This window comes from Megalobrama amblycephala, linkage group LG11, assembly GCF_018812025.1.
Source record: "Megalobrama amblycephala isolate DHTTF-2021 linkage group LG11, ASM1881202v1, whole genome shotgun sequence".
Lineage (NCBI taxonomy): Eukaryota > Metazoa > Chordata > Actinopteri > Cypriniformes > Xenocyprididae > Megalobrama > Megalobrama amblycephala.
In genome coordinates, this window is record NC_063054.1 from 9,164,103 (window position 1) to 9,190,955 (window position 26,853).

The following is a 26,853-nucleotide window of genomic DNA, read 5'->3' on the forward strand; positions in this document are numbered from 1 at the left end:
TCAGAGGAGCACTTATTGGCAAATTTTTTTTTAGACATCATCACATCACTATTATAAAATTTAAAAATCATTTTTTTGTCACTTTTGTACTGAGGTATGTAGGAAAAGCCAACAAAACCTTTTCTTTAAACTGCAAATGAAATTACATAGAAAGCGAGTAAAGAACGCTTCCTTTATAATCACTGAAGCTGTCAGTCAGTTCAGCACAAACAACGAGTGTGAAAACTCCTGTTTTAAACAATAAATCTGAATAAACTTCACAATCAATCTTTTATTTACAGTGTTTCTCTGCTTTGTTGATTATAATAAGAGGATTTGTGTACATGTAGAAATTAGTAACGTAGTAGTAGTTTTGAGAGATACTGAGTTGATTCTCACTACCGGTAACTTAAACGCCTCTGATTGGTCATTGTTTTTAACAGAAATGCTTGTGATTGGCTAATACTCAAATAAAGCGCAAATAACACAAATAACACAAATATAATAACCATAGACTGTAAAAAAAATATAGACATAGTGTCCGTGACGTCACCCGAAGATTTCTGAATAGCATTTTTGAAGCGAAAATGAGGCGCTGCCATCTTAGCAGCACGTTACCGCACGTCACTCCTGGATAACTGAAAATGGGCAAAGAGGCAGGACGTGTTTGAAACTAAGGTGCCTGGTTGTTGAAACCACACCCACCTAGCGTGACGTGATCATGTTAGCAGGCAAAGGAGCTATCTATCTATCTTAGATACTATCTAAAATATTAATATTCTAATGATATAACTTGTAATCTTTATTAGTTAATAAATTTAAGTTATATCATTAGAAAGTTCTAAAGGTTTACTGTCAATCTATTCTACGGTGTCTTTTTTACGATATAGATGCTTCAGCACCAGTAATTGTAATTTGTGTCAGGTGTGCACATGACAACAAGAAAAATCAAACGGGACTTCATACCATTGTAATGAAATAGCAATAGCGAGATGAATCCAGTCCATAGCACTTGGATAAAATGTCCATGAGTGTCCATTGAAAAACAAAAAACAGTACTTTTTGTTCACAAAAGCGTTCAATCCATGAAATATTGATATATTATCCATTGTTTGCATCACATTTCTTCTGAATGATCAGCTCTCCATCATCGTTCTTCAAGAAGTTATGCAACCTGAGCAGCGTTTATGTTGTAAAACTGTATATTATCGTATATATCTAACAAACAATTGAGCCTGCGTCCAAAGTATAATTTTTCACATTGCAGCAGTTTTAATTATAATATCCAAGCAGTGCTATTGGAGTTTTATATCCTCCCACCATTGTCATTGTAGTAAATCTCACTAACAAAACTTCTAGCCAATGCCACGATCCAACGACGTGTGTTCTGTTTATCTGTTCAGAGTCTCGACCATTAACGCAGCAAGCCATATTATTTTATAATTGTATAAAATAATCCCGAAAAAAAGCACAAACAGGGCAGAGATGCCAAGTTCAGCGGCTGGAATTAGCTGAGGTGACGGCTCACAGAATGCAGCGCAATTCACCTGTCACTCAAGTGACCACGCCCTTAATTATGCAGTTAGGGTTATAAAAAAAATTCACCCCCCACAGTTGTCATGAAGGCCAAAATTAGCAATATAAACCAAAACCACAATTTGTACCAGCTGTAAACATGTTTTTTTCTGCTGTAAAGTTGGCCATTTTAACATGGGGTCAATGAGATTCTGCTCTCTTTTGGAGCCTGTCCCTAGCGGCCAATTGATGAATTGCAGTTTAAGTCACTTCTGTATTGGCTTCAAGAGAAACTGGGGGAGGTTACCGCTTGATAATAACCCAATCGCTTTAATTTACCTGCTTTTCTCTTTTAATAAAAAATGACAAATTATATGTTACACAGTAATATAACTCTGTTAATCCTGCAATAAAAATATATTACTTTGCGTTGACCTGACCAGGCTGCCAAGATATGGCAGCCACCACACCCTGGCATACCCAATTGATGCCATTGTGCCCAACTCCTGATCACACAGATTCCTATGGGAATGACGGGATTTCACCAAACAACAGTAAATGCGACCACACCTTGATACTGGGAAAAAGATGTCCATTAGCTTTCCTATCTATCTAAATGACAAGTTTAATCCTTGTTCAGTGTCTGCACTAGTAGTTATGAGCGATACAAATATCTTTGTACACGTTTAAACTAAAGTTGCGGGTATCCATGAACTCAAAGGCTTATCAACTCGGCCATCTATTGTTGTTACCATCTACAGTAGTTTGTTGTTCCACCTCTTCAGTTTCTTTTTCGAATGTGCCCTTACGTAACAAAAATATATGGGAATATACTGCAAAATATAATGCGATCTATTACATACATTTCCATATGGGAAACTAGTGCTTCAATTTTTCAATATACTGCAATATATGCATTGACCATGTATGACTATATATTGATAAATATAAAAATATTTAGAAATGAAGACAAAAATAGCATTGCATGTAATATTCCTTTATTGTGTACACATATTGAACATACATGTTGCCATATAAATGTGAATGTAAATAAACTGTATACACACATTCACGGAATGAGTTAACAGATTTTTAGTTCCCAGCATGCTTTGCTTCTGACTGTGATAGTCTCTTTGCTAAATACTTTAGTACATGCAGGTGTGCTTGTGCTATTTTTAACTAGCTATGAAAATATGGTACATATATAATGTAAATAATTATGAAATATCAGAAATATATGACATTATATATTTCTATATATGTGTGTATATACTGCATGAGTAAATATATGTCCAATATATTTATACCAATGCAGTACTATATCTTATCACATGTACATCTATATGTTATGAAGTGTATTACTGAATATGAAATTACATACAATAAATATATTGTCAAATATTTTTCAATATATGAAAGCGGCAATTCCTATTATTCAATATATATTGTAATATATTTACACAATATATTAATCTGTATATTTTCTAATATACCGTTAAATCATTGAATATATTGATCATTCATATATTAGGAAATATATTTTCTTTGTGTAAAGGTGAAACAGTGAATCCTTTTGGACAAACTAATTACCGTACACATAAAAAAACTGATGTATACTTTGGGCTTAACTGGTGCTTTATGCATTTTATACAACAAAAAATGATTTATGATCAATGTAAAATTGCTTCCAGCATGATTTTTTATTCACACACCCCCAAATCCAAAAGTCAGAAAGTGTTCATTTACAACAAACCCCTTAAGTTAAGAAAACAGTTTAGTTATAATTATAGGGTATTATCACTATAGGGTTTCTGAACCTAAAGGTTTTGCTGCAACCGGCTACAGAGTTTCCCACTGGTAATTATGGCATTGTGGTGACGTTCATATTCATTTGTCTCATAAAAACGATCATTCTGGCTTGACGTGATGGCAGCATGTGATTGTTAAATAACTATTTAAGATCCGCTAGTTCTGCTATCCTTCCCAAATGTTGGGATTTATGCTCGTACTGAACACAACTAATAGGACTCTCTGTGTCCCAAGAGCGAGGCTTGTTCTTGGATCCGTCTTTAGGATTAGTCTCAAAGCGGTGCGCTCAGAGACCAGAACTCTTTGTGATATATATGCATACCTACCTTCATAAGCATGATGGATGAGACCACGTGCTCACCGGTCCCAAAACTACAGCACTAGATCACAGAAACTTCTGTCTCCACACAACATGAACATGTGGTCTTGAGTGTGAAGGGAAAAAGAACTTTAACTTCAACAGATGTCATTGCTCAGTCACACAGGCAAACATATTTACATTTGAAGGAACACCTCAGTGAAAGTTTGTAGCTACTTTGCCAAGGTCATATATTCACCACCCAAAAAAAGATATAGTATTTAAACTAAAAAGTAATTATACTTCAAGTTAGTGTTTAATTATTTTTTCATTATATATATATTTTAAATTTATATTATTATAATTTTATATAAAAATCTATTTATTTACATTTTAGATGAAAAACAAATTATTTTAATTAACATATTAAAATATTTAATGTTATAATTGTATCAATTTTATAATATTTACATATATATATAAACAAATTAAAATGTTACATTAAATTTATATTATTTTATTATTTTATAAATTACTCAATATTTTTTATATATTTAATATTATACTGTTTATAATATTTGCATATATACTATTTAAAATTAATTTATAATCAATTAAATTTTGACATTAAATTTATACTAATACTTTTACATATAAATCTGTTTATTTAAATTTTATATGAAAATATTATTATAATATTAATAATATAATTTTTTATAATTTTTTATTTTATAAAATATAATATAATTTTTTATTTTTTAATATACTAATTATATTTACAGGAATAAAAATTAGTGTGTATATATATATATATATATATATATATATATATATATATATATATATATACAATTTAATTTTCATTTAAATAAACAAATTAAAATTTTATATCAAATTTATATAATTTTTTATTTTATAAATTATTTGATATTTTTGTATATTTAATATACTGTTGATAGTATTTTTATGTATTGTTTATAATCCTTTTTAGTAATGAGAATTAGATGTCACGATGCAAAAGAAAAAATATATAAAATAACATTTTGTATTTTTTATACGATTACAAATTTAACTATTAAAATTTGATATTGTTATTTTTATTAATTAATTTGTATACATTTATTATTATACATATTTATATATACATCTTATGATAAGATTTCATATTATAATATAATTATAATGTTTTGATGTATTTATCATTTTCTTTAATAAGAATTGTCAATTCATAAAAATGTTAATGATGCTAAAAATAGACTTCATTTCCTTTTTACCAAAATTATTTATTTTTCTTCTTTGGATTTGGGCATGGAACATGATCTGGACATTTCTGAGCGAGATTCACACGTCACTTGAGATGGGGGGAGGTCTTGTTGAAAATGTGTTTTCCATATTTGATCCCCCATTTTCAGTGCAGACGGTCTCTGTTCTCTTCCACTGTCCTCATTTCTTCTAGCTCTCGTCTTGTTTTGATGTCAGTCTAATCACCAGAGGCCGTACATGAAGGCTTCTCATATTTCATACCGTTCTGTGATTATTGCATTGGATATCTCTAGTATGTTTCGTATTTCATATGAACAAGAATAAACCAAACCAGAAGCATGACCTCATTAAAGGAGCACTGGAAGAGGGTTATGGTCAGCTTCCTCTTCAGACCGTCATATCAGTATGCAATTTTCACAAACAGACCTATCTTTTCCTTTCTCACCATTCCATTGGCGTTCGTTTCTTTCAGCACTCTCTTCGATTTCTCCCTTGTGATCTCACTCTCTCATTCCTTACCTTCACTTTTTGGCCCATTTTTCTCTTTCTTTTCTGCCTCATTTCCTTTGTGTTCAGAAACGGGTCTGTTTGGACCTCCACCCTTTTTCTCCTGCTTTTTCTCTCTCTCTTTCTCCCCCCGTCGCCCCTTTCTCTAGTTCTCCCACTCACTTTTTCACATTTCCTCTCACCATCACTCATCCCAACTCTCCAACTTTCCCTCTCTTTCCTTCCACCCCCATTCCCCTCGCCTTTTTTTTCTCCTTCGCTTTTCGCAGAACTCATTTGAACCTTCAGTTGAAGTGTTCGGCGTGACCCCGACCAGAGTCGGCCTCGTGGACAGTGACAGAACCTGGTGACCCGAGCAGCATTTATGGGCACTATAGCGGCAGCTCGCTCGGTTCTGAGACGCCGCCAGCATCTAATCAAGCAGCGTTCCTCTCTCGCACCTCATCCACTCCTCCAATTACACCCCGGCAGTCTTTAGTGCATTCTTGTACTTTTAACTTGTGCGTTTCTTTCTGTCTTCCAGTAAACCCCTGGCATTTCCAGGCTGCAAGATCTCGCATGTTTCCTCAAGCGTTGTTTTGCTTTTCTTTCCGTCGTCTCCGTCCTTTCTTTTTCTTTCTGTGAAACCGCAGTCCTGTGCTCACCGCAGCACAGGAAAAATAAAAGCCACTCTCTTCTCTTTCCCATCCCAGAGAACGGCTCCCTCTGCCAGCTCCATTAGAGAGTGAGATTCCTGCGTCTCCACAGGGATCTTTCCAGGACCAGCTCTGCAGGAATGCTGGACTCATATTCCCCCTACACACACTCGCACACACACACGCACTCAAGACGCACCGACACCGTAGCCTGCAATTGTAACATGGTCAACTCACAATAATGAGGTCTTTTGGGCCTAATTAAAGGTGATGTGTCCATTTTTCAATGTTCCAATACTTCTGTTCCACCATAAGATGTTGGGACAAGTATAAGTAAGTCATTTTTCAGTTGATTTCATTGAAAAGTCTAACACTAGCTTTGTTTATTTGAGCATCCTGACCAGCACAACACAGCAACATTAGCTTGACCAGTCAATGGTATTATATTTGTAATTCTACTTTAAGAATGGCAAAAAATTATATTATTGAAAGTTCAGAAAATTAATTATGAAACGCTTTACAATAAGGTTAAATTAGTTAAAGGATCATATGATGTTTTTTTAAAAGTTCATTATTTTGTTTATTGGATGTAATACACTATAATGAATAATGTGATGGCTCAACAAAAACAAAAATTAAAGCAACAGTTTGCATCAATTGAGTTATGACAACTTTGAGTGAATTTATGTTCAACCAACAAGCTACTTTGAGTTAATTTTTTGCATAAACACAACTTTTTAAGTTGATTACTCAATTCTATTTCAGTTCAAATCAATAGCTATCATAGCTAGGGTTGGGAACTGAGAACCGGTTCTCATCCGGAACCGGTAGTGTTTTTTGGAAAGAACCGGAACCGTGCAAGATTTCAAAATTTTGGTTCCGAAAACGGTTCTGGTGTGATGGGTGGGCGAAGTGCGGGGAGCGTATTCTTTAATAGAGATGTCTCATCTCATGAATATTATAGCAATGAATGCAGTTCATTATTAGTTCATGTTAATGTAGGCCTGATGTTAACTAATGAACCTTATTGTAAAGTGTTAGCGAATATGAGATTAGCAGTCTGTTAAATTCATTTTATAAGAATAATAAACACAAAAAGGACTGTTTAAGTTGAGTATTGTGCATTTTTCCCTTACTATTATTTTTTATTAGTTGTTTAATTATTTTAATGGAACCGGAACCGGAATCGTTAGGCAGAACCGGAATCGGAACCGGAAAATTTCTTACGATTCCCAACCCTAATCATAGCACATGCTAACACAACTTATTTAACATGTATATTTAATAAAGATATTACTTTTCACTGGCATTAGCGCAGTCATTGCTTATAGAATCGATGTAGTGCTTAACTTCTCTTCAGCACAATGGTAACCACAAAACTTCAACAGTACAGAAACTCTTTTAAATGTCAAACAGAACAGCATTAAACACTAACAGGTCTTTCCCTTCACTAAAAACTAATAAATGAACACTTAAATTTAACATTTATTCTCCTTATCCAGTCCTATGCAAAGCATGCTGGGAACTAGAAATCCACTAGAAATCCACTAGGGAACTAGAAAGTAACAATTTCATTGTTACTACAACCTAATTTTTTTATATATAAAAAGCCAATTAACGCAGAAATTTGAGTTTAAGTTACAGACGATATTAAGTTGATCAACATTATTATGTCAACAGAACTCAACAAAATAATGTTTGCAAATTAAAAGGTTTATTTAAAATGCATTTCCTTAAGTTGTGGTAACAGGTCCCCTGAATTACATTTTAGAGTGTAGAATAGGTTAACATGCTTTAATGTAAAAAAAAAAAAAAAAAAAGAAAGAAAAAAAGCTCACATATTTTCATATACTGTACACTATAGCAGTACCTCTATTTCCAGTCTGTCTGAAACGCACTGATTTTTACAAAGCCCCTCCTTTCGAAAAGCCTAGAGTGATCGGCCAGCTGACCCAGTGCATTGTGACTGCCCAAACATCTCAAACGTGTGTCGGAAATGTTTACACTCCTTTACCATAATAACGATCTTCAGCTTCCTGTTAGGGTTTTGTTACGTTTTGCGTTAGTTTTATTCCTGTGTGTTTGTTTCCTGTGCTTCAGTTCTATTTAGTCTTAATTGCATTCTAGTTAGTCTCCTTGGTTACTGATTACGTTCAGGTGTCTGTCATTATGTTCTCTGTGTATTTATACTCCCTGTGTTTTTCAGTTCATTGCCGGTTCTCGTCTTGGTAAGGTGTGTTGTTGCTTCCCGTTGGCTGTATTCTAGTCTATGTTAATAAACCTTCGTGTTGGAATTACTATTATCTCCTTCGTCGTCTGCTTCCCTGCAACTCACCGAAACACTTCCAAGGCTTTAAGTAAGGGATAATGTACATCCAGCTGGTTGTTATCACAGAATAAACCCAGACAGAGTGATCAGGCCACTCTGAAGGGGTTTATTCTGTGATAACAACTGGATGGATGTACATTATCCCGCTTATTGCATAGTTACCTGCCATACAAGTAAATAATTAGACATGAAATATTGACTTGAGTTGAAATATTTTATTAGGTCTTTAAACCCAAAGCTTCTGCAAAGAAAGTTGCTAGCAAGCAGCAAGTTCAAACTAGATGGATATTTAAGAGATACGGTACAGTCATACCACATATTACATGGCATTTTGCCACATAAATAATTATGGGGATAAGAGATACTGATTGAGGATAAACTGTTTTAAAATCATACCTATTTGTTATCTTATAATCCTTGACAGTGTACAAAACAATCATTGCAAAATGGCAGCAGCTGCGTAATTAATTAATATTTATATTGATATTATATTAGCTCACCAAATGCAAAACTTCCACGAGGAAAAACTGTTTCTAGCAAGCATAAGGCGCTGACTTCAGTTACCCGCATGAGCCTGTGTTATCTGTTTTTACCGGTTGTTATCGGGGGATAACATACTGCTGGATGGTGCTATTGACCAATCAGAATCAAGTATTCCACAGAGCCATGTAAGATAACACACAGTTAATAATGTAGTCAGTTTTACCGTATCAGTTTGAGCCCAAGTTGGATTCTGAAAATGTAGATGATCCATCGAAACCAAATTTTGCAAGCATGACTTTTCACAGAGGTCTTTGTGTGCAGCCGGCATTGAACTCTCCCAGGTTCAGGAAGCTGTCCTCTGTAAAATGCAATGTGCACAAGCAAACTTTTGGCTTGTACTGCTGAGGAACAGCTTTATAAATAAATCTTAACCACTGATTTCTAACAAAGAGATTATGCTTTCGCATCCAAACGCACAGTGTGTCTGCGACATGACGACAACACTACGGTTCACTGAAGCATTCTCTCTTTGGGTGGGTATTTATGCTAATATGTGACATGGTCATTTGAGGAAGTAATATCTGGACTTCAATCCAAGCGTTTTAGGCAGGTCTGGGTCAGTGTTCTCTATTAGATTGAAGAAATTTTTTTTGTGGGAGACTATGAGATTTGTAACTTTACAGATCTTATACAGATACATTACACACTAAAGGAAAAGGAAAACATTAAAAAGCATATTTTGACCCCTTTAATTACGTATCATAACTAAACAATGAACACTTTTTTTTTTTACAACTTTAGGTTAATGATAATTTATAAATATACTACTGTATACTGTTAAAGGGATTGTTCACCCAAAAATGAAAATTTGATGTTCAACTGCTTACCCCCAGCGCATCCAAGATGTAGGTGACTTTGTTTCTTCAGTAGAACACAAATTATGATTTTTAACTCCAACCGCTGCCATCTGTCAGTCAAATAATGGGAGTGAATGGGAACTTGGATCAATAAGAGTCGAAAAACCTTGCATAGACAAATCCAAATTAAACCCTGTGGCTTGTGACGACACATTGATGTCCTAAGACACGAAACGATCGGTTTCGTGTCTTAGGACAAACCGAACAGTATTTATATCATTTTTTACCTCTGATACACCACTATGTCCAACTGCGTTCAGCACTCGCTTAGTGAGGTCTGATCGCGCTCTGACAGCGACAGTGATGTCTAGCACTCATTGAAGTATATGCGCGAGACATCACTGCCGTTTCTCGCACAAACTGATCGTTTCGTGTCTTAGGACATCGATGTGTCGTCACGAGCCGCAGGGTTTAATTTCGATTTGTCTATGCAAGGTTTTTCGGCTCTTATTGATCCAAGTTCCCATTCACTCCCATTATTTGACTGACAGACAGCAACACTTTGGAGTTAAAAATCATCATTTGTGTTCTACTGAAGAAACAAAGTCACCTACATCTTGGATGCGCTGGGGGTAAGCAGATAAACATCATATTTTCATTTTTGGGTGATCTATCCCTTTAAAATATATTATTGGAAACAATTTATTTGTATATACTACTGTTCAAACATTTGAGTTTGGTAAGATGTTTGTTTTTTTTTAAAAAAAGATTTGATTTGAATTTATTTTTGAAAGTCTGATCTGCTCATCAAAGCTGCATTTATTTGATCAAAAATACAGTAAAAAAAATGAAATATTATTACAATTTAAAATAACTGTTTTCTATTGTAATATCTTTTTAAATATAATTTATTCCTGTGATGCAAAGCTGAATTTTCAGCATCATTACTCTAATCTTCAGTGTCACATGATCCTTCAGAAATTATTCTAATATGCTGATTTGCTGCTAAAGAAATATTTCTTAATATTATCGATGATAAAGATAGTTGTACTGCTTAATATTTTTGTGTAAACCATGATACTTTTTTTTTTGATGAAAAGAAAGTTCAAAAGAAATATTTTTTAACATTACAAATGTCTTAAACTAACCTTAACCTAGATTAATAAATGTTGTAAAAGTAGTGTGAATTGTTTGTTCATGATAACTAGTAGTAGTACTATTAGTTAGTTAACAAATTGAATCTTAATGCAAAGTTTTACCAGAAAAACAAACTCAAAGCAAGAAGAATCACTTTTTAAGAAAAAAAGTTAGAATTCTTGGGCCCGGTTTCACAGAGGGTTTAGCCTAAGCCAGGATTAGACCTTAGTTCAATTAGGATATTTAAGTATCTTTTATCAATGAAAAACACATCACTGGTGTGCATCTTGAGACCAAAACAATGACACTGACATATTTTAAGATATGTCAGTTCAAGTTGCTTTCAGTTATAACAGCTCAAACATACATTTTAGTCTAGAACTAGCTTAAGTCTCGTCTGTGAAACCGGGGGATAATATTTTATTTACAATTATGAATTTTCCTTAAAGGGTTAATTCACCCAAAAATGCAAATTCTGTCATTAATTACTCACCCTCATGTCGTTCCACACCCGTAAGACCTTCGTTCATCTTCAGAACACAATTTAAGATTTTTTTAATAAAATCCGAGAGGTTTTTGTCCCTCTATAGAGATCCAACGCAATTGCCAGCTTTTATGAAGCGACGAGTGCTTTGTTTGAGCAAAAAAACACAATTTAGCACTGAACACAAAATGCATGTGTCATGATGCTCTCGTGAAGGTGCGTTGCATATCAATATTTTCGTAAATGGTAATTTTTTTTTTTTTGCGCAAACAAAGCACTCGCTTCATAAAATTGAGGTTAAACCACTAAAGTCACATGGAGTACTTTAATGATGTCTTTACAACCTTTCTGGACCTTGAAAATGGTAGTTGCATTGGATCTCTATGGAGGGACAGAAAGCTCTCAGATTTCATTAAAAATATCTTCATTTGTGTTCTTAAGATGAACGAAAGTCTTACAGATGTGAAACAACACGAGACTGAGAAAATAATGAGGTGAACTAACCCTTTAAGAATTCTTTTGTGTTTTTTGTTCTGCAGATTTTTGTGTACGATTCACAGCTAATCAGCAGGGTTTGGTATTCATTTGTAACCCATCTAAAGAAAAATCGGTTTTGTGTTCTACTCAGTCCCGTTGATGTGATCTGGCCATTTGTGTTCATTTCGCTTTCATTTTCCCAAAACAAAACACACTCGCAGGCAATTGTAAACATATGCAGCCATCTGAAGCAGAACAGTTTATGGGAGATTGTTGTTATTTCCATTAGCTGAATTGGCAGAGCTGTGAGCACTGACCTATGGGAGTGTGTTCTGACGGCTCAGGTTATGTCTAATGTGTTGCAGGAGACAGCCACCGGCGGTGCCCACTCAACACCCACACTGAGACCCAAATGCCCACCTGTGAGAGAAAAAGCACCAACAACCATCTGCTTGAATTTTCGTCAAGAAGACAGCAAAGATTCAAATCTTAGACACAGTGGAAAAGCATCCAAACAGGTTTAGGTTTAGCAAACAACATCTCCAGATGTCTTTTTGCTCACCGACCGAGCAGCACGCTGTCACTCCGCAGAGGTTTGTTCCTGTTCTGTACATATGTTGATGTTTGCAATGTGAGTGAGTTTCAGGCTTAAATAAAAAGCATTTTTGGACTTTGTAAATACTGCGTGCTTGAGAAGTCCAACACTTTCCAGTAGTTAGCGGCCTTTACGAAAGCAAGCGTCGCAGTTACTATTGCTCATGACTAGGGTTAGTGATTTGAACCAACCCCTAAGCCAATTTCTGACACCATTTGTGTTACAGGCATGATTTATATCTCATTTCATGCAGCTTGTACAAGCACCACCCGCAACATTGTGGTGCGAGTTTCCAACATAACTCTCGTTTTCTTCAAAAATGTGAAATTTGACAAGCAAGCATTAGTGTTACTTAATTAACTGCATTCATTTACACAACTTACATAGATGTCGCACAGAATGCTTTAATTTGGCAGCTTTATTGCAATGTCACAACAGAATGTTCATATATAAGCTCTCATTCTGTCAGTTATAAATGACAATTAAAAAAGGCTTATTACTGTACATTCTTTCAACTGAACACTGGCAGAAATGTTTTGCCGACTGCTGCTGTGCTGATTCAGATGAACAAAACATGAACGCTGCACCAATGCCTGGGACTGATAGAGGACTGACATCTTGTGGTCAACAGTTTGTCCACAACAATTTCAACAATTGCACAGTAAATGGATTTTCTGTCACCTTCATTTAAGTAAATCTAAAGGGCTTGTAACAATTATAATTATATATGTTCAACATTGTTTAAAAACAACATTTATTTCCAATACAGTGTGTTAAAATTGTAGTATTTTAAAAACCATTTAGCAATTTGGCAATATATACATTTATATAAATACTGTTAAAAACCTCCCTACTCCCAATATCAGAAAACATGTCTGGATCAAACACTAAAATGATATATTTTGGCTTATAAAAATTAAGTTTTTCGAAATCTTTTTTTAGGACTTTTGTAAATCCTATAAGCATGTGCGTATGAATAAACAGAAGAACACTGCACTAGCTTGCGAATCATATTTTAACACAACATTTCATTCATGCAATCTTTATCAGGCACCAAAACGGTGACCGATGAAGGTCACGTGACTGTAACGTAGCATTAAAATACAATGTGCAAGCTATAGCTGTGTGCGGGAATTATTTATTTGCCTTAGACTTTAAGTAAAACATAAATTCATATTTCATTTAATGTGACCTAGACATGTTTTAATGAGGTTCACTCATTTAATAGTTAAGTTTAACATTGGCAAAATGAGATATAATTTCCCAATAACAGTTCTTATTCATCCCTGAGCTTAAAGGGATAGTTCACACACAAACAAAAATTCTGTCATTATTTCTGTCATCATGTCGATCAAAACCTGTGCGACTTTTCTTCTGTGGAACAAAAAAACAGGTTTGGAAAGACATAAAAGAGAGTAAATGAGTTAACTATCCCTTTAATCAAAGTGCAAAAGACTCTCAGAAGCATTTAAAACAGACTTTAAAGGGATAGTTCACCCAAAAATGAAAATTCTGTCATCATTTACTCACCCTTAAGTTGTTCCAAGCCGGTCTGAATTTCTCTCTTCTGCTGAACACAAAAGAAGATATTTTGAAGAATGTTGGTAACCAAACAGTTGATGGTCCCCATTGACTTCCATAATATTTTTTCCATACAATGCAAGTCAAATCAAGTGTTCGGTTCTTTAAAATATCTTCTTTTGTGTTCGGCACAAGAAAGAAATTCATACAGTTTTGAAACAACTTGAGGGTGACTAAATGATGACAGGATTTTCGTTTTTGGGTGAACTGTCCTTTTAAATCCCGTAGACAGTTTCAGTTCAGGAAGCGGGACAGGTCCTCTCTGATCTCCGCCTCGTCCCAAGGACCGTGGATATTGTCCTTGTGCCTCTGCAGGAGGACTAGTAACAGCGGACAGAGTAATGTTAACGTTATCAGAGCCAGAGAGAGAAGCAGCGCCCCCTCGGGCCACAGGCTACCCAGACCCCCGACTCCAGCCAGACACACCAGCACCGCTGCCCACGGGAAGCTCCACTCCGCCTTCTCCCGCATGCGGTGCAGCAGGCAGGGCCAGAGAGCGAACACCAGGAGGGCGCAGCTCAGCATGGTGAAGGTATGCAGGGCGCCGGGCAGCCGGGACGCCAGGCACACCGACCCGAAAAGAGCCGCGTTGAGGGATAGACTGCCCGGCGGACTGGGCTGAGCGTACGGGAAGGACACCAAGTGAGCCAGGAGCATCACGGCTGACATGGCGTACACAGTATCCGTACTAACCGACTCGGTCAGAGTCTTTAACACAGGAGAGAACCCAAAGGTAAATGCCAGGAAGATGGTGGCGCTCTGCAGGTCAGCCAGGCGTGTGCGCTCCCGAACACAAGCGTCTCCCAGGATCTCGTAGAGGCCGTAGCCCAGCAGAGCACAGCCCAGACAGACCCACAACACCACGGATGGCTCCAGGTCTCCCTGCTCCATATAAGACCATAATGTGAGAACGACAGCCACGCAGGACACCTGCTGTGCGATGAGCCCCGTCTCTCGCACTACCGCCCAGTAGCGGTACTGACGGACACGGATGTTGCGCCGCAGCTCCTCCAGAAAACGCCGGTCCACGTAGTTGTCTGGGAAAGGCTGGCGTTCGTACAGCACTTTACGCCACGGGACAGCTGCAGGAGCTCCCGGACCGCTGTCTGCCCCCATCACCTGTCAAAACTGACAAAACACAACATAATGACTTAAAGCTGGTGCCTGATCAATATCAAAACATATACTAGATATATGACTATACTACAAGCTTTTTCAAATAAACAGGTATTATCATCATTAAACACATTGTTTTAATATATATTTAAGCATTTATAATATGATTAAAAATGTTTCTTGAGCATCAAATCAGCATATTAGAATGATTTCTGAAGGATCGTGTGACGCTGAAGACTGGAGTAATGATGCTGACAATTCAGCTTTGATCACAGGAATAAATTACATTTTAAAGGTGCCCTAGAATTAAATATGGAATTTATCTTGGCATAGTTGAATAACAAGAGTTCAGTACATGGAAAAGACATACACGCCATTGTTTCCTCCTCCTTATATAAATCTCATTTGTTTAAAAGACCTCTGAAGAACAGGCGAATCTCAACATAACACCAACTGTTACGTAACAGTCGGGATCATTAATATGTACGCCCCCAATATTTGCATATGCCATCTCATGTTCAAGGCATTACACAAGGGCAGCCAGTATTAACGTCTGGATCTGTGCACAGCTGAATCATCAGACTAGGTAAGCAAGCAAGGATAATAGCGAAAAATGGCAGATGGAGCGATAATAACTGACATGATCCATGATATCATGATATTTTTAGTGATATTTGTAAATTGCCTTTCTAAATGTTTCGTTAGCATGTTGCTAATGTACTGTTAAATGTGGTTAAAATTACAATAGTTTCTTACTGTATTCACGGAGACGAGCCGTCACTATTTTCATTTTTAAACACTTGCAGTCTGTATAATTCATAAACACAACTTCATTCTTTATAAATCTCTCCAACAGTGTGCAATGTTAGCTTTAGCCACGGAGCACCGTCAAACTCATTCAGAATCAAATGTAAACATCCAAATAAATACTATACTCACACAATCCGATGTATGCATGCAGAATGCATGACGAACATCTTGTAAAGATCCATTTTGAGGGTTATATTAGCTGTGTGAACTGTTTTTATGCTGTTCAAGGCAAGTGCGAGCTACGGGGCGAGGGAGCGGGAGATTTAAAGGGGCTGCAACATATATATCAGTGCATAGTTAATGATGCCCCAAAATAGGCAGTTAAAAAAATGAATTTAAAAAAATCTATGGGGTATTTTGAGCTGAAACTTCACAGACACATTCAGGGGACACCTTAGACTTATATGACATCTTTTAAAAAGAAGTTCTAGGGCACCTTTAAAATATATTCAAATAGAAAACAGTTATTTTAAATTGTAATAATATTTCACAATATTAATTTTTTTGTATTTTTAATCAGAAGAGACTTCTTTCAAAAACATTAAAAATCTTAACAATTACAATCTTTTCATTGGCAGTGTATATGTTTAGCATTGTTTAAAATCAACATTTATTTCCAATACAGTGTGTTAAAATTATAATATTTTTTTACAAACCATTTAAGATGTAAGACTTTAAAAATTAAGACTTTTTAATATATTAAAGGCTTTACAAAAATACTAAAATATGTAAAATGAATTTATAACAATAAAGATTAAAAACTCAAATCAAACTTAGAAAGAGATAATAAATATTGAAAATAATTTAGAGAGTTTTTAGGCACTTTTTTCTTTTCAAACCATTTTTAAAACTTTAAGAAATCTACATTTTTATAAATAAAACATGTATTTATAAAGCAAAAAGAAATGAGTTAATAAAGTATTTATTACCTACTGTAAAATCATAATATGATTACATATACACACACAAAAATCAACCTCTTTGTAAAGACTTTAGTTTACCTAAATAAATACCAAAATATATAAGCGCAAATTACAACAACCTGAATTAAACTTTAGGCGTTACTTTCTGAAATTATATTTTCGAATCATTTTTAAATGTCACAAAACCTGTCGCAACGTTAACAAATCTCCATCTGTGTAAGTAAAACTTATATATAATAAGAATATTATTACATAAAAATTCAACCTCTTTGTTCGTGTTTACTCTGCGCGAGACTGACAGCTTCTCGCGTCAATCTGAACATGATCAATAACCGATTCATCCTACAACAGCTGACGCTAGTGTATCATTCATAGCGAACATATACTTCTAGAAAAAAATGAAAATAACTATAATATCTTACAGAATCAGCTGGGTTTCCTCACACTCTTGACCCACTGCTGTCATGCCATCGCACACCCGGAAGTGACGAACCACAAAAACAAAAGCTCGGTTGCAGCGTTGGCTGGAGAGCGCCATCTGCCGACCTTTCCTCACACCCTCCAACGAATGAGCTTAGTGAAAGGATTTTTTATTCATTTTCTCAATTGTAATGAGTGTTATTGGTCAGTCACACAGTATAAATGGACTTTTACAGAATTTATATTTATCAACGGTCGCTTACTGTATTGTATTGTTTAACTGATACGTAATTTGATGACCAAACTTTCGTTGTGACAACTGGAAAAGTCAATTATTAATATATCTCAGATTTCTTTACCTGCTTGTGTGAGTTTTTGGAATAACATATTTAGTGATATAGAATGGGAAGAGTTTTGGCTTCTTCGACAAAAATTCTTCTTATCTAATAAAGTTATTGAAGTCTCTATTAAAATTATCCATAACTGTTTTCCGATAAATTATAAACTTGCTAAACTTAACAATAGTATTTCACCCCATTGCTCCTTTTGCCTTCAGTATGAAGAAACGATCAATCACTTGTTTTGGGACTGTACTGTAAAGTCTTCTGGATTGATTTTTCAAATTCTGTTAAAAAATATTTATATCCAAACTTTTGTATAACCCTCAAAAATTGTGTTTTTTGGTTATTCTTTGAATTTAGACCCTTCTCACTGTAAATTTATTATTAATTTATTGCTTTATCATGCTAAATTTTACATTCATAAGTGTACATTTTCAAAGAAAACTCCCTACTTTTTTATTTTCAGGAAAGATTTTGATGTGTTTTTCTCTTTAAGAAACTAATAATTCTATTGCATGAAGACTCTTTCATGGTGTAAGTCTTATAAGCTAACATAGTTTGCTTTTGGAGTATTATTTGTAACCCTCATTGTCTTTTGTTCTTACTTTGTAATTGTTGTTCTTCTATTGCATAATAATAATAATAATAAAAAGACAACTGGAAAAGTCAAATTCCCATCGTAACTTTGCCAGTTGCCAGTTAGTAACTGCGACGTTGTGGCAACGTCACAGTGTGTTGGTAATTTTTTATTATCATTTATTTATTTATTTGTATTTATATAGGCAGACATGCAGTATTTTAAGGGGAGACACTACAGGCAAATCACTGTTTTTTCAAGCACCTGTCAATTTTGAGATTTTGCACTTTTTGGCTTTTCATAAAGTGTTTTTTTAGACTGCTGGAAAGAAAACATCCAAAATACACTTTTAAGTGTATATTTTATAGCACTTTATCTATTTGCATCTGTAGATTTCAATTACAGTAAATATCTTTAAAGGCCGTTTTTAGGCCGGATTTGTTGATGTATAATTTGCCTGATTTCATACATTTTATTCCTAAAAAAATGGTGAAAACATTTTTTTTTTCTGGCTGTTGATAGTATTTTCTGATTTATGGAGTGATAAAAAGAGATATTCAAAATTCCCTCTGTAAAAACCTTTGAATTTAATATGTCCAAAAAATTAAATGAGAATTTTGAACCTGACATCATCCAATATTCAGATTTTCGTTCTAGAAATGTATGCAAATTAGCGCATATTTAATTAGATAACGCCTCATTTGCATATTTAAACATAACATTTTGGAAAACCTGTAATACAAAAAAAATGTTTGCTGGGGTAGTATGGTGATATCTATTCATTAATTTTTTTACCCTATTCACCTGGGGTGTCTCGCCTTAACCTAATTTCAATTATTTATTGCACCACAGCACATCAAATTTAAAATGAAGGATTAAAATCATTTACAAATCATCATTTTAGTGTTAACGTCCTGAGGGGAGATTGAATAAGACCAACCTAAGGAAAAAACAACAACCAGGCTATAACTATCACTATATAATATAATTTTTCAGATAATGTTATTTAAAAACTGTATCAAATTCCTTTTAGTCAAATTTATAGTTGAAAATTGACAGTTTGCAGCTCTAAAAGCCACCAGCAGGTGGCGAAAGTTTTCTGCGAAACCGTGTTAAAAAGCCTGTTTCAATGAATTAAACATACATCCACATAATTAATTATGCCATTTTATTCCAAATATCTTTGGAAAAATGGTCTTTAGAAGGTAAACTAAAAAGCAGTGCAACTATGATAAACCCAGAAATAAATGTAATAATATCAAAATAAGAGCAGTAAACATAATTTATTAGTACCATGAGAGCAAATCCCCACAGGTCCAGAGACTCTCATGGAAGATGGTTGTTGTAGAAACAACTGAAATAGCTCAAGCGTCACTAGACAGACAGAGAGAGAAAGAGAGAGAGAGCAGTATGTGCAAGTGTTCCTCCACTCAAACAACACAATAGCCATTTAAATACTCTGTTTAAATCAAGCACATTCACCAAGGAAGAGGAATTCAGTCTATGTTGTAATGGCTCACTGAAGCCCAGGCCACTGTAAGAAGATCCCACTGAGGAATGATCGATTGAGCTGCTGCTGTTATTACTGGCACTGCTAAAGCCTTACTGATTTATAGAGCTGAGAGCAGCATTCATTGAGCCTGTCACTGACCCGTGCTTAGGGTCAAGAACATACAACAGTGTCCATGATGATTTTATATATATATATATATATATATATATATATATATATATATATATATATATATATATATATATATTCTGTCTGCATTCTGAGCGGTTTTGAGATATTGAACTTCAAAGTTTTTGCATTCCATATAGCAACATTTATATGGGGAACAAATCTCTTTCATACATTTATAATATATTACTTATAATTTGTTTTAAAACAAAATTAGTGTTGTAACAATGTGTTGAAATGTATGAGAAAGTTAGGTGTAATGATTTCTATGACATTTATTTCATATTTTAGGACAAACAACTTGTTCAAGTTAAGCATAAAGTGCAGTGCTAAATATTTTGTTCAGTGCAGACGTTCATTTTAGGCAGGAATATGGTGGGTAATTAAACACTGAACCTTATAAAAATCATATCTGATATTTTAATAGACCTCTTGATCTTACAGTAAGACTGGAATTATAGATTTTCTAACAGTCATTTTTTTCTTTATTTTTATTATTATTATTATGCAATTATGAAAAAGTTGTACAACTGACATACAGTCATGAGAGTCTGCAGTTGTCCTCTGTATGACATCATTTCCTGTTTCGTTTCATTTTTTCTTTCTGCAAACTGACTGATTTGGTGGACAATAGTTTTTGAATATTTATCAGTGAAAAAATTTAAAAAAAATATTTTTTCTAAAAACAGGATTATGCGAAGCGGTTTTCTTTTCAAGAATTGCCTTTTTTGTTATGATATCAGCATAGTTTTATCACCTTGACATTTGACAAAAAACAATCCAAATGAATTTCAATGAATTCAGACATAAAATCATAAACAGAAAAAGAGGTGTATTCAAGCCATTGTGTGTATGAATTGCATTTTTAATCTATTTTGGAATAAATTAATGGACCGGGACAAAAATGAGTGCCATTAACCATTAAAATTTGTTAATATAAAAAAAGGTCACATCATCTGTGTACTGGGTGTGTCTAAATTCATCTGATTATCAGTAACAGATGGGTAAAGCAAGCAGAAAATGGGCATGGGTGTGGTTAACGTACGAAAAAGCATTCAAAACAGTCAATATTTTAATCACACATTAATATGGCTCATGAACGCTTTACATTGCTGTAATTTCAAAATACTTATTTTCCTTTTCAGTGCCTGGAAGATTTCAGTAACTACACGCGATACAGTGAACTATAAAACATGGTGTCATACAAAAACACAAAACTAGCTCTCTGATAGTCTAAAAACATCATGAAGTCATGTTCCTGGTTAGATCCGTCACATAGCAGCAGCTTAGAGATCAACTTCAGTCTTTCATTTGATCGGTTGAGTCAAGTAGAAAATGATTGTCATCATCACAACAAGGCAAGAGAGATAAAAGAGTGGAGGAGAGACTCCAGCTATTATCAGCCCAAGGACACTTTGATGGGACGAAACAGAGGATGGAGCTTAATGTTAAGGGACACAGAGAGAGACAGATGTGCGTCTGTGTGTTTTTCAGTCAGTAGAGGAGGCTACGTGCGCACTTTCCTCTTGTCATCGAAGAGGCTGCGCAGCAAGTAGACCTGTATGCAAGACACAATCACCATGACAACAAGGTTGGTACACGACCACATGTTGACTCGATCGTAGTTGCTCTCTTGCAGGTTGCGGTCACGGGCTTCGAAGGCTCTCAGCAATGTCTGGATCTGAAGACTCTTACCCAGTCGAGATTTCACACTGTTGATGGTGTCCTGCAAAGAAAGACATTCAAAATGTAAAACTTACATAACATACACTAACCTTCAAAAGATTGAGGTCGGTAAGACCTCCTTTCCGAGAGCCACTCTGTTCTGATTGGTCAGACGACCCAGTCTGTTGTGATTCGTCTACCACTAACAATGCGTGTCGGAAAATAAATGTTCATTCCTATGTGTGAATTTCAGCTCCGGAGGCTTCGTCAGCGCTTCATACACATTTATATGAACAGTAAAGATTCCGTCGGTTTTATCGTATCCATTCAAGTCTGAGTCCTCATCCTTTTGAAGTGCATCAAAGTGGATTTGCTTTCGCAGCACAGAAAAAAGCATCTTCTCAACATGTCGACAACACAAACTAGGCATGTAAACAAATGTCAGGTGAGCCAAACTAAACAAATTAAGCCCAAAGTATACTCCAGCTGTCCCCTGTCCGCACAACGTAATTTGTCATCAGGAGGGTCCGCGAATGTTCGCACACCCCGTCCACGTGCACCCCATTTTTGAAACCGTGCAGATGGTGCGCATACAACAGGGGGGTGGAGATGGGTAGGTTTAGATCCAGGGGGCAGAGACAGGTAGGTTTAGGGATATGTAAAGTGGGAGGAGTTGGATCCAGATCCAGATCCGGGGGTGGAGATGGGTAGGTTTAGATCCACGGGGCGGAGACGGGTAGGTTTAGGGATATGTAAAGTGGAAGGAGTTGGATCCAGATCCAGGGGGTGGAGATGGGTAGGTTTAGGGATATGTAAAGTGGGAGGAGTTGGATCCAGATCCAGGGGGTGGAGACGGGTAGATTTAGGGATATGTAAAGTGGGAGGAGTTGGATCCAGATCCAGGGGGTGGAGATGGGTAGGTTTAGGGATATGTAAAATGGGAGGAGTTGGATCCAGATCCAGGGGGTGGAGACGGGTAGATTTAGGGATATGTAAAGTGGGAGGAGTTGGATCCAGATCCAGGGGGTGGAGATGGGTAGGTTTAGATCCAGGGGGCAGAGAAGGGTAGGTTAAGGGATATGTAAAGTGGGAGGAGTTGGATCCAGATCCAGGGGGTGGAGATGGGTAGGTTTAGATCCAGGGGCCGGTGACAGGTAGGTTAAGGGATATGTAAAGTGGGAGGAGTTGGATCCAGATCCAGGGGGGTGGAGATGGGTAGGTGGGAGGAGTTGGATCCAGATCCAGGGGGTGGAGATGGGTAGGTTTAGGGATATGTAAAGTGGGAGGAGTTGGATCCAGATCCAGGGGGTGGAGATGGGTAGGTTAAGGGATATGTAAAGTGGGAGGAGTTGGATCCAGATCCACGGGGGTGGAGATGGGTAGGTGGGAGGAGTTGGATCCAGATCCAGGGGGTGGAGATGGGTAGGTTTAAATCCAGGGGGCGGAGACGGGTAGGTTTAGGGATATGTAAAGTGGGAGGAGTTGGATCCAGATCCAGGGGGTGGAGATGGGTAGGTTTAGGGATATGCAAAGTGGGAGGAGTTGGATCCGGATCCAGGGGGGTGGAGATGGGTAGGTGGGAGGAGTTGGATCCAGATCCAGGGGGTGGAGATGGGTAGGTTTAAATCCAGGGGGCGGAGACGGGTAGGTTTAGGGATATGTAAAGTGGGAGGAGTTGGATCCAGATCCAGGGGGTGGAGATGGGTAGGTTTAGGGATATGTAAAGTGGGAGGAGTTGGATCCAGATCCAGAGGGGTAGAGATGGGTAGGTGGGAGGAGTTGGATCCAGATCCAGGGGGTGGAGATGGGTAGGTTTAGGGATATGTAAAGTGGGAGGAGTTGGATCCAGATCCAGGGGGTGGAGATGGGTAGGTTTAGATCCAGGGGGCAGAGATAGGTAGGTTTAGGGATATGTAAAGTGGGAGTTGGATCCAGATCCAGTTCTGCAGTGAGAACCATCTCGTACAACATCGCATGTGCGAGTGACATGAGTGCTTGAAAACAAAATCCACTAGATCCACAACAAGGCTTTCCGTACTCACAGCCATACTTTGAAAGACTTGTGCGCTCAACTGTGCGTGAGACGGAGTGGAACACGGAAAATGAAGTATACCCGGGCCTTTAGACTTCAAATAACAATTAAACCTCAAAGCTTTATTATGTCTTCAGGATTAAAAGAAAAATAACCAACAACTGAGACATAGAGAGGCCCACACAAACGTCTAAGGAGAACTAGAGTTGATAAAATCTCCACTTTGAAACAATGGCAGGTAAACAAAGTAAACTCAAACACTTTGACCCAACAGGAACACAATTTCCTGCACAGATGTGATTTTAATTGGAAAACTTCCTGTTGCTTCCTGAAATGGCTTGTTAATTTAGAATCAGTTCATATACACTTATTTCAAGAAAAACAGCAATAGGTATTTTTAAACCATAGGCAAATGTTACTTGTGTAAGTGCTTTAGTTCAGCTACAATGAAATATTTTGCAGTAAGTCTTAAATAAATGTGAATATCATCAAGTTCTCTCTTTTTTTTTTACCTTATTGGAAATCGAAATTAGGAATTGATAAGAATCAGAATCAAGTGGAATCAGAATCGTTAAAATTCAAACAATACCCAACCCTAGCTTCCAGATGCATTTTGAAAAAAATATATTTTTATATTAACTGGCTTTCTATTAATGCAATGCAGTGAATGACAACTGTCTGTGGTCTCCCAGTGACTTACATTATTAGCAGTTTAGTGTTAAGTGATTGACTTTTTGATTGACAAAACAAAAGATTACATGTATGCATTCATCTCCGAAAACATGATTTTGTCTTTCATAATGAACTCACACAAGCTCAGTGCCGACTCATTTTCTGTCAGCTCTTTTTTGTGAATTGGAATGTGTGCAAAGGATTGTAAGTAATTTGAGGACGCGAAGGATGCACTTGATGCATCTTTCAGAATGAGCTGAATGAAGGACGCGAAACGAACGCTGCCTTCCAAGAATGCTTCAAATTCAGATGATGTGACAGCCGAGATATGCAGCCATACTAGGACGCAGCCTTCCGTTTGAGAAGCACCCTATCATGCCATTTCACAAGAACTCAGGGTCACATTGACGCCACCTGTGCTGCACTGCATGCTGGTAGTTGGAATGCCTGGTCTGGTTATCTACATTACTACAGTTCTAAAAAATGTCATCCTTAACAGACCGACTGGCTACTGGCATTATTACAGTATTCAAGCCCAAATGCTGACAGCTGTGAAGAGGAAGTTAATTATTCCACTTACCTGGAATCAAAACTTCCTAAATTTGGAGTTAACCACATTGGTATGGAGAGTGTCTTTCAAGACTGTCTGTGACACATTCCTTTACTGAATAATATTCCACGGTTCAATTCCTGCTAATCCACATTCCATTCCAACAGTTTGTGGCTACCACACCTTTTGACCAATATATTTCCTGTTGATTTTAATTACTGCTTACAGAAAAAAAATAAAAATTTCTAGCTAAATATTCTAGTGTTGAGCCTAACTAAAAAAGTTTTGGCTATAGACTTTAAAAAAATTTTTTTTTTTTTTTTAAGATTTTATTAAATTCTTTTCCAGATAGGGAAGGATTTCTTGATGCTTCTGGTATTTTCTATGACCATGGGAACCCTGACAGTTTTGCAAATATTAAAAGCTATTTTATATACTGTTCAAAAGTTTAGGGTCAGTAAGACTTTTTTGAAAGAAGTCTATGTTCTCCATGCCTGCATTTATTTGATAAGAAATACAGTAAAAACAGTAATATTAAAAGAACTGTTTTCTATTTTAATGGATTTTAAAATGTATTCCTGTGATCAAAGCTGTATTTCAGCATCATTACTCTTCTATCTTCTATTACTCCAAACTATCCCTTTAATTTCAATCATTCATTTGTATAAAAAAAAAGTAAATCCCAAACTCTTGATTGACACCGAGACCCTTCCGTCTAAAAGTGTGTTTGTTTGGCACGCCATTCTTACCATGATATCCTCCAGCTTCATGTCCAGAAGGTCTGCTCCCTGAACGTATGCTTTCCAGTCCTCCGATTCCTCGCCGTCACCCATATTGTCCAAAATCAACTCAAAGAAGATGACTTTCTCAGAAACAGCACTGAATGTGTTATCAAAGCAGAACATGTAGTCTCCCTCTTCTGTTTCCACTCTGGCACATAAAAAAAGCACAAACACAGTTAATTGGGAAGTAGAAAGTCAAGTGTGTATGACTAAACTGTGATGGTAGGTCAAACTTACGTATGAACCCCATCAGATTTTCTGTAGTCAGAGGCTACGATGTGACCGCTGGGCGAGTGCAAGTTGAAGTCCACATCTAGACTGGCTCCATCCAGAACCTACACATAGATTTCCATTAATGATGAGTCAACAGAAGGATCTGCTGGTTCTGCCCTCACAACATGAAGGTTTGAGCCTACTATGGGCAAGTTACAGAATCGATACGCAAGTCTACAGACAGTCACAGTCCTTTTGGTACTTTCCCTTCTCCAAAAATGACCTTTAGCTCCATTGTGTCACTTCATCTTCTGTATTGTGTCACAACTTCAAGTCTAATTTTCATAATCCAGCATAATGTATTGCACTAGATCATGTTTGAAAGAGCATGTTTTGCAACCAGCCAAAAAAAAAAAAAAAAAGGCTAATAATGAGAAGATGACTGAATATTTTTCTTGGATATACATCACCTTTGCAATATATATATATATTGCAAAGGTGATGTATATATATATATATATATATATATATATATATATATATATATATATATATATATATATATATATATATATATATATATTAATAAATGTAATTCACTTTATAAATCTCGGACTTTATACTATACTACGGACATACTTTGATATTTTTGTGAGACTTTAAGTTGTTCTGTTTTGTTTATGAACATAATTACACCTATATATATATAAATTAATCTAGAATATCTTGTATCTATTTGACCAGAATTAAGATGAAGAAGTATTAATGAATGAATTATCCAGAGGTACCTGGTACTCGATCTCCAGTGACGCGTCTTTCTTCATACTCTGGAAGAAGCACTCTTTGCGTCCGGCGGGTAGAGTGAAGGTAAAATCACTGTCCAGAGACTGAGAGAAAGCGCTTATCGCAGACACACACAGCGATAAACACACCACACACACTCTCAACACCTCTGTACTCCACCGCATCTTCATACACCTCTAAAACTTTATCAACAACCGAGGAAAGTTGTTCTTCTGTAAACTTCAGCTGCTACTCGGGATAGCTCACCAAACGAGATGGGAATGGGAATGCTGTAACTTGAGGACCCCGCCTCGTAAACTTAGAAATGTTTTTTTTTTT

General features: G+C 36.2%; 3 protein-coding genes across 4 annotated transcripts in view; 1 reads left to right on the forward strand and 2 right to left on the reverse strand.

The window, feature by feature from the left end:
* Window positions 1-12,452, forward strand: part of dnm3a (dynamin 3a) — a 63,862-nt gene extending 51,410 nt beyond the window's left edge. For both annotated transcript variants that reach the window (XM_048208587.1, XM_048208588.1), the window contains one exon: window positions 12,139-12,452. In XM_048208587.1, the coding sequence (XP_048064544.1) occupies window positions 12,139-12,178 (40 nt within the window). In that variant the 3' untranslated portion in view covers window positions 12,179-12,452. The remainder of the gene's footprint in view (window positions 1-12,138) is intronic.
* Window positions 12,453-12,771: 319 nt separating this feature from the next.
* pigc (phosphatidylinositol glycan anchor biosynthesis, class C) lies at window positions 12,772-17,354 on the reverse strand. The gene is made up of 2 exons (XM_048208593.1): window positions 17,221-17,354; window positions 12,772-15,077 (listed from the first exon to the last, which is right to left on the reverse strand). The coding sequence occupies exon 2, from the start codon at window positions 15,063-15,065 to the stop codon at window positions 14,184-14,186; it is 882 nt and encodes a 293-aa protein (XP_048064550.1). The 5' UTR covers window positions 15,066-15,077; window positions 17,221-17,354; the 3' UTR covers window positions 12,772-14,183.
* A 3,307-nt stretch (window positions 17,355-20,661) lies between these two features.
* tmed5 (transmembrane p24 trafficking protein 5) lies at window positions 20,662-26,819 on the reverse strand. Its single transcript, XM_048208594.1, has 4 exons — window positions 26,520-26,819; window positions 25,756-25,853; window positions 25,486-25,666; window positions 20,662-21,543 (listed from the first exon to the last, which is right to left on the reverse strand). The coding sequence occupies exons 1-4, from the start codon at window positions 26,703-26,705 to the stop codon at window positions 21,325-21,327; spliced, it is 684 nt and encodes a 227-aa protein (XP_048064551.1). The 5' UTR covers window positions 26,706-26,819; the 3' UTR covers window positions 20,662-21,324.
* Between the last annotated feature and the right edge of the window lie 34 nt (window positions 26,820-26,853).